The following is a 9203-nucleotide window of genomic DNA, read 5'->3' on the forward strand; positions in this document are numbered from 1 at the left end:
TCCCTAAGGTCAAATGCACGTGATGCAAACAAACGTTCCTACTAGGGATCCAGCATGAGGCTATGTTATTCTAAGTTTGAATCTTGAAGTGTGTTGTTCTAGACCTGGCTCACCCGAGCGGACAACTCGAGCCGAGGGAGGGCAACGTACCGGTAACCAAAAGGCCATCCGGCTTTGTAACTGATCCGATCCTCGTTCTAAATTAGGATATGACATTAACAGAAAAGAAGTCACGCCAGCGTGCACTTCCTAGAAGATTTAGAAGACTCAGAGAGAAGAAGGGTTTTCGTGACAGTTTATATACAGTCCAAACAATATCAAAGCGGTAAAAAGAGGCATTTAACACATTAGGCTCAAACACGTAAAAAATCAGATAATAAGTAAAAGCCAAGTATAACAGTCATCTAAGCTCGAATTCTGAACTACGAAACCAGAGATTCTGGGTTCGATCCCCAGCAGAGTCGCCAGAGCTGTCACACCTCCTTTTTCCCGATGAGGCGATGGGATTAGGGAGTTTTTTCAATTAAAGTGGCAATATTCGAAATGGGATTATTTATTAAATCAGAGTCGCCACTTGGGATAATTTATGGTATCCCAAGTCACCGGTTTATTTTAAATCCCAAATCGAGGAAATTTAACTCTATTTATGGTCCGCGAACACAGAAGACCGGGTAAGGAATTCTGTTAACCCGGGAGAAGGTGTGAAGCACTCCCGAATTCCGTGATTTTAGCACGGTCGCTTAACAATCAATACTTGGCCTAATTGTCTGATTTATTACATATTTAAAATCTATTGTGCTTTTTATTCCTTTTAACCATTTTTTAATATTTATGGAGATTATTTAAATAAGTCGCGATGTCGCGCACTTATTATTTTTGTACACATTGTGAATCGCGTCACGTGAAACGCACCCGCGATTTACAACATGTTAATTTTCATTATTATTCGAAGTTATGGTCGGGTCACATGAAATGCACTCCCGAATTGGAATTTATGTATCGTGACCATGCCACGGGAACCATACCCATGACCACGATGATTCATTATTAATCGCGCTTAAAGCAAACTACGATGTTCAATAAGATTATTATCTTCCTACGTTTGGAATCAAGCGTGGAAGCTAAAAACTCTGTAACTTATTTAAGGATAAAAGTGCACAGGCTATTATTTAATAGTAGAAGATTCATGCTCTGCCTTAGTTACACTTATTATACCCAAAATAAATTAAAACTAACTTTAAATGGACAACAAAAGTACAAACCCCATCTTCCTCATCATCACAGTAGACCAATCAAATAATCAACTAAGAAAGAAAATAAGAATATTCTAATCTAAATCTGGAGTTTATTACATGGATACCTCTACAGTAATACAATCCAACTCCCTGGCTCAATTTTTCTTTCTTAAATCCAATTAAATCAACCCAGCAAATTATGTAACAAACTTTAAACTAACATTTACATGTACTTCTTAAGATAGAATAACACAAGCACATGAGAGCAATTTTCTAACTAATTAAGAAATCAATCCATTAAGACGAAAACTCAACAAACAGTAAGATCTCATATTTATTGACATGAATTTCACAACTGAAAGCATGTATTAATAAACAAGGCAATAGAATAAAATGAGAGTGGGAGGAATGAACCTGAGATAGTCTTTTAGTTAATGAACCTCAGCAATTACAGCAACTAAGTCGAACAAAATCGAGCAGTGAATAAGCCTCAAACAAAATATTCAACAAAAACCTCTGAGCAAAAGCAGCAGAACTCGAACGGTGAGCGAAAACAACGACAAACTGGACTCAATCAAATCCCCTTCGGATTCTCAAAAGGAGTCATCGGATTTCCTTAAATACTTGAAAATTGTACAGGATCCTTAAGCAAAATCGAGGAAAAAAGCAGGGTGAACAGCAATTAACACGGAACTTGAACCACTAGACCGGAACTCAAAACGTGATACCGTCGCCGACCGAAAACTCAACAACTGCACATTGCTTGAAATTGAAAGGGGTTTGATCTTGTTTTTGGGCTCAAGATTTATGTGATTGTGAATGGTTGAGGAGATGTGTGTTTATGGATGTTTCATGGTGGTGTAAAGGTGGAGAAAATAGGGACGATGATGAAGGTTTTTGCTCTTGAAAAATAAAAGGGAGATGGTTTTAACTTTTAAGAGAAAAATGACTTAAAACTTTTTCGGTTCAAGCCATGGTGATTCGTTCGTGCTTGTGGGGAAGAAGATTATTTTTTTGGAATAGTGCAATGGGAAAAGAAAATTGAAGAAGGAAAGTGCAGCCTCCCCTCTATCTTTCGTCTCTGTCCTTCCGGGCCTCTCAAAATTAGGTGTTAGGGATTAATTGGTGGCCAAGTAAAAAGAGTGTATGGGCATGTGAGTTTGTTAGGGAGAGCATGTGAGTTTGTTACAAAAGATAAGGAAGAATCTTGCCACATGGAAATGACTCATTGATTCTTGCTTTAATTAATAATAATTTTTTTCTTTTAAGAGTGTAAAATAAAAATACTAGCTAAATATTTTAAAATCAAGAACATATAATTTTTGTGATTTTTAATTTTCTTAAATAAAACCTACTAAAAATGAAATAAAGGTTAAAATATGTAGATTAAACTTAAAATTATTTACATACTAAAAAGTGTTGAAAAATCACAAGTATGGTAAAAAATTAGGTGCTCACACATTTCACCAAAGTTATTTTTCAAACATGATCTTCAAAAGAATGGTTATATCAATGTGCAACAGATTCGTTCAAGTGATAATATGACTGATTTGTTCACCAAATCTCTACCGACGTCAACCTTCAAGAAGCTAGTATACAAGATTGGGATGCGAAGGCTCAAAGATGTGAATTGATGCTCTCATTAGGGGGAATTAATACGAGTTGTACTCCTTTTTCCTTAGAAGGTTTTGTCCCACTGGATTTTCCTTGCAAGGTTTTTAACGAGACAACAAAAAGGCGTATTGTTAAACATGTGTACTCTTTTTTCTTTAGTAGAATTTTTTTCCCACTGAGTTTTATTTTAGTTAAGTTTTAACGAGACAAATTATCTGTTAAATATACATTCAAGGGTGAGTGTTACAAATAGTATTATATTTAAGGTGAATATTTATCTTTTTGAGAGTTTTTAGAGTTTGTTACTTTGTGGCTAAGACACTTTCCCCCATTATAATTCATCTCTCAAAAATAAATAGAATTCTCTCTTTTTTCTTTGCAATATTCTTCTTTTCTTTTATTGTGTTTATTTCAATGCAAATGTTTTCCTTATTTCATGAAATCATTTTCGTATTCGAAAATTGAAATATACCACTACCATGGAATTTCTTATCGTTTCTTTGACAATATCCAAAAGGCAAAGAAAAAGAAAAGCTGAAAGAAAGAAAAGAAATCCACGAACGAAATTAAACAAAATAATGTCTCAGTTTAAAGATGCAAAGAAATTTGCAAGGATGATGATCGTACAACAAATACATCATTTAAGAGCAAAGTTGACCAGTGTCCTTGCCTCCAATTGGGACATTGTCAACGATTTTTTTATTTTTTATTTTGTTGAAAAAAGGACAAAATTTGAATGGAAAAATCAGGATCAAGAAGCACGTATTTTTGAAAGGACTGCTAGAGAATAAAAGTCTAAAACTTTAATTGAATACATTAAATATATCTCTTACTATTTATTATGACGACAACAGATAAATATATCATAAAATAATATTATATTGTAATTTGATCAATCTGTCTACGTTATATGGGAGAAAATGAATAATCTGCTACTCCTATATAAAAGAGAAAACAGAAATATTGAATGAAAAAAGATACTCTCTAACTCTATTGTATTGTTGTATGAGAAGAAGTGATTTCAATTTATAAAAATGCAAAACATTTTCTCCAAAAAAAAAAAGAATATGGAAGAAGACCATTTCCGCTAAGAAAACTTACTCCCCCAAAGAAAGCAATTAGAAAATCAGGGCAAACTCCAGTCTAAATCAAACGAAAAGTTAAAAAAAATTATAGAATATTATTATAAGTATTCTGACCTTATGTTAAATGTATCCCTCCGCACCTTTTTATACCATCACAAATGGAGCACAACCATTTGCAACTATTGATATATTTGATGATGCATTTTGCTTATCAATATCTTACTGTAATACAATCTTTTCCAGCTGGTATCCTTTTGTTTTCTACAGTCTGGACGTTTTTTTGTCATCATTCGTGTTTCCACTTAACTCCACGATGATTAACAATTTTAAAACTACACTCTTTTGGGGGTTGATGAGTATTTAATGAAGGTGCTCAATATTTAAATCATCAAAAGAAATATTTAATGAGACACGGTGATATACTCATACTCATACTCATACTCATACTGGGTTGGCAAGAAAAATTCTAAAGAGAAAAGGAGGAACACATTGATTTTACGAGGACTAGTCATTCATTTTTCTTGGACAGTCTTGGAAACTAACAGCTTGATTGCTGACCCTTTCTCCTATCACGGCTAGACAGCCAAACTCCACATTCTTATATAAAGACCACCCTTTTCATTTTGGATTTGGTAAAACAAAGGAAGTCCAGAAGATAATCAGAGAAAGATGAAATTTGGGAAAGAATTTGCATCCCAAATTGTCCAAGAATGGCAAGAAGCCTATGTGGATTACAATTATCTCAAGAGTGTTTTAAAAGACATCTTGAATTTCAATATTGCCGCTTCACCTGAAGTTGAAGGCTCCTTAAAGAGAAGGCTATCTATGTACAGAGCCTTTAGTGGATTACAAACTAGTTTCAAAGTTTCTCAAAACAATGAAGATGAAGCCATATTAGTGAGTTCAGAAGGCCACTATCAAACTATGTTTCTTATGTCATCTGAAAAAGGTGGAGAAAATGAGATGGTTTTCTTTAAAAGACTTGATGATGAATTCAACAAGGTGATAACTTTTTACCAGAAAAAAGTAGAGGAAGTGAAGGCTGAGGCTGATGAGTTGAGTAAACAAATGGATGCACTTATTGCTCTAAGAATCAAGGTTGATAAGCCTTCTATAAGAATCAAAAATTCCCATTTGGGAAATCCAGGTATGTCCAATACTTTGGCTATTCTATCAATGTTCCATTCTTTTGGGAAAATGGTCTACTACCCCTCTTATTATACGAAATATTTTAATTCTATCCTCCGTTCCCTTGTTGTTAGCAAATCATTGTGTATTTACCCTTGACTCGGAGTAATTTTAAACCATAATCAAAAGTAGAGCACTTCGAGCTCCATTAAAGTTAATGGAAAATACAGGACAATTTGCTAATGGAAAAAGTATGAATGAGACCCCAAAGTACTAAAACTAGAAAATTTACATAATAAATTTGGAGCTTTTCCCTTAATTTCTCCATCCCATGATTGCCCTTTAATTTGTTTGAATTCTTGTTTAACCCCAATATAGGTAGGTCAGAAATGGAGGCAATACAAGAAGCAGAGATGACAAGTGAAGAAGAAGAAGCAACAAGAGGGAAAAGAGATACAGCAAATACAAAACATATGGAATTTAGGCCTGCTCCACTAGAGATTTTGGACCATATAAAAATCAATCTTGAACCCGAAACACCTGTCTCAACTTTAAAAAATATCATCCATACTTCAAAATCCAACTTATCATTCAGCAAAGAGGAGCTCAGAAAAGCTGAAGAACAAATGAGAAAGGCTTTTGTTGAGTTCTATCAAAAGCTTCGACTTCTGAAAAACTTCTGGTAGTGCTTGCATTTTTTCTTCCAAATGAGGACTTACTTATACTAGTTGTTTTTATCTTTAACTAAAACTCGCACTTAATTTTGCTACTTAATTGTGCCAGTCTCTTAAATGTGTTGGCATTTTCCAAGATCATGAAGAAGTATGACAAGGTACTACACTGAAGTGATCACTATATATGCCAATGGAAAGTATTTAAGTTTTGCCTTTTCACCTTGCAATTTTATTGATTACAGATCACCTCAAGGAAAGCTTCTAAATCATACTTAGAGATGGTTAATAAATCTTATCTTGGTAGCTCTGATGAGGTATATACATTTTCCTTTAGTTTCAAAAACTGCTTTCCTCTCAGCATTATTATAGTTTGAACTTCTCATCGATCTATGCCTTGTTTAGGTTGCTAAGCTCATAGAAAGAGTGGAGGCCACATTCATAAAGCATTTTGTCAATGGAAATCGAAGGAAAGGAATGAAATCTTTAAGACCACAAGCTAAAAGAGAAACGCATAGAGTAACATTTTTCCTGGGTAAGTATGCATCATTAGTAGCATCAACTTCTTCCTGTGTAATCAGAGGTCAAATGCTGATTTAGGGCGGATTCTTCCGGTTCAACCGAACCTATTGCATTCAGCTCGAACTATGAGTAATACATATGCAAAACAAAATTTTAAATGTACACATATAATAAAGATCATACTCATTTGAATCAACTAACTCTGGATCCTTGATTCGCCTCTATCAGAGGTTACCAGTGATGTATTATCTTCATCCGAGATAAGTGCTTAGAAAAATTTGGTAAACTGCATCATAAACATAGTTTTTACTTTTTAGCAACTGAAATACGTTTCACCAACAGGTTTGTTCTCTGGCGGCTCAATAGCATTAGTGGCAGCTATTGCTGTATCCATACATTTCGGAAACCTTCTACAGCATGAGGGTCGTGGGCAGTATATGGAAAATATATTTCCACTCTACAGGTAAACTAATCATCTGTCTATTACAAAGTCATATTGATTCTTAATTACCCCTTGTCTGTCTACAAGCGAAACCATGTTTTAAGCAATACATATGAGTAATAGAGCTGTATCTTTTGCAGCCTATTCGGATACATTGTCCTCCATATGCTCATGTACGCCGGGAACATATACTACTGGAGGCATTTTAGAGTCAATTATCCCTTCATTTTTGGCTTCAAGCAGGGAACAGAACTAGGTTACAGACAAGTTCTTTTCCTTGCTTCTGGTCTTTCAGTACTTGCATTGGCTGCTGCATTGTCCCACCTAGATATGGAGATGGATCCAAATACAAGAAGTTTTGAGACAGTGATTGAGCTGATCCCACTTGCCGTGGTGTTTGTAAGTCTAGCAAAAAACAGTACTTCTTCTACTTTCATTTTACAACTGATCTATACAAAAATGTTTCAAAAATTACAAACCCCTAATCTTTTTTTTTTCAGATTCTGCTTCTAATAACTTTTTGCCCTCTGAACATCATATATCGTTCAAGTCGCTTCTTCCTTATAAGATGTGGTTGGCACTGTCTATGTGCTCCCCTTTACAAGGTACCAGCAATTTGTTTAAGAGATATTGCAGATTAATAACGCAGAAAGTACGTAGATACTAAAATGTTTCACATAATTTTGCAGGTTAATCTACCAGATTTTTTCTTGGCAGATCAGCTTACTAGCCAGGTTTTACACTAAGCTTTTTCTTTTGTAATGGGGAACTTCTGTATTATACCAAAAGAGAATCCAAGAAATTGATAATTCAGTCTGTGCAAATTTTGCAAAACTTATGGGAAAGAACTTTAATGTGCTCTTGCATTTCAGGTTCAGGCAATTAGGAGTTTGCAGTTCTATGTCTGCTACTATGTGTGGGGCAACTTCAGAACAAGATCTAATAAATGTCAAGAAAGCAGTGTTTATCAAATCTTATACATAGTCGTCGCAATTATTCCCTTTTGGTCTCGGTTTATTCAGGTGTGAGAAACTATGCACCAGAAAAAATGAAAATAGGTATCTTCAAACTTATTTAACATGGTGATAATTTGTATAATATATGTACAGTGCCTTCGCCGCTTATTTGAAGAGAAAGATTCAATGCAGGGGCTTAATAGCCTCAAATATTTCTCAACCATTGTTGCTCTTGTGATGAGGACACTTTATGCTCAAAAGAGAGGAACGTTTTGGAGAGTAATGGCGGCATCATCCTCAGGAATTACTACAGTTGCAAATACTTACTGGGACATTGTTATAGATTGGGGTTTATTGCAAAAGAATTCAAGAAACCGTTGGTTGAGAGACAAACTGCTTGTGCCACACAAGATTGTCTACTTTGTTGCCATTGTAAGTTGCAGAAAGCAGGTTTGAAAAATATATAGAGTATTACACAACTCTCTTCCAGTGTAAATTAACTTTCTTGAAGACTAAATGCAGGTTCTTGACATTATTCTGAGACTAGTATGGATGCAGTTGGTTCTTGATTTTCAAGAACTACCATTTCTGCACAAGAAAGCAATGGTTGCAGTAGTTGCCTCTCTAGAGATCCTTCGCCGAGGCATGTGGAATTTTTTCAGGTCGGAACTCCAAACCATTATCTATTTGAGTAACATATTCCATGATATTGTAAAAGAATTTTTAAGCTATTAAGTCATCTAACCGTCCATAAAAAGAGGAATTAGAAACCTGAAAAACAAGACAGTTAATTATATGCTACAACAGGTTAAAATGTAAAGTTTATCTATTTTATAGCAGAAATTTGATGAGTTAGCCAGCTACTTGTGTATTTATTTGACATCACGTAGAAGATAGTTATGCTGTCTTTTATTGTTCAGGTTGGAAAATGAGCACTTGAATAACGTCGGGAAATATCGTGCCTTCAAGTCCGTACCATTGCCTTTTAACTACGAGGAGGACAAGAGTCTATAACTATATTTAGCTGATACGCAGAAGTCGAAGGAATCCAGGGTTTTCTTTTCTTTCTTTTTTTTTCTTGTACAAATTCTTTGATTCGTTTGTCAATATTGGTGTTTATAATACAGTTTTTTTCATGAAATTAGCAGTGAAGATATAGGACCAAAAGAAAGTTGATTCCAGCCTCTTGAAAACGGTCTTTACGTTGTTGCTTCAGATTTCTACGTTCTATATTGTGTCTGAACTTAATGTACCAAAAAATGGTTTAGATCCGCAAGGGACATTCTTTATATGAAATGGAATGGTGCTTGATAATTGGTTGACTCTCTCTACAAACTACCAAGACGTGCTACTACCAAAAATCTTTTCACGAAAATTCTTAGCGTTATTTTAGGCCCATGATTGATGCATGGAGTTACCATAACCACTCAAAAACAATAGCTGAAGAATACAGACACTTGCGTCCAGGTTTCTTGGTCAAAAGAGTCCCAAAATATTTAACAAAAACCGATGTTTGAGGTCCCATCTTTTTAAAATTTCACATGACATTG

The 9203-nt window shown here is 34.8% G+C and overlaps 1 protein-coding gene across 2 annotated transcripts; it reads left to right on the forward strand.

Moving 5' to 3' along the window:
• The first annotated feature begins 4324 nt into the window (after window positions 1–4324).
• LOC107772360 (phosphate transporter PHO1 homolog 9-like) lies at window positions 4325–8967 on the forward strand. Of its 2 annotated transcripts, none has more exons than XR_012707318.1 (13): window positions 4325–5081; window positions 5441–5744; window positions 5846–5894; window positions 5979–6050; window positions 6139–6268; window positions 6598–6718; window positions 6838–7096; window positions 7198–7302; window positions 7387–7431; window positions 7570–7719; window positions 7807–8085; window positions 8165–8315; window positions 8574–8967. XR_012707318.1 is itself a non-coding variant. In XM_075248980.1 (13 exons), the coding sequence occupies exons 1-13, from the start codon at window positions 4604–4606 to the stop codon at window positions 8665–8667; spliced, it is 2226 nt and encodes a 741-aa protein (XP_075105081.1). In that variant the 5' UTR covers window positions 4327–4603; the 3' UTR covers window positions 8668–8967. The 2 variants fall into 2 exon arrangements, 1 of the variants encoding a protein (XP_075105081.1); XM_075248980.1 differs by having other exon boundaries at window positions 4327–5081; window positions 8176–8315.
• The last annotated feature ends 236 nt before the right edge of the window (window positions 8968–9203 follow it).

The sequence above is a fragment of the Nicotiana tabacum genome, unplaced genomic scaffold (assembly GCF_000715075.1).
Source record: "Nicotiana tabacum cultivar K326 unplaced genomic scaffold, ASM71507v2 Un00447, whole genome shotgun sequence".
NCBI lineage: Eukaryota > Viridiplantae > Streptophyta > Magnoliopsida > Solanales > Solanaceae > Nicotiana > Nicotiana tabacum.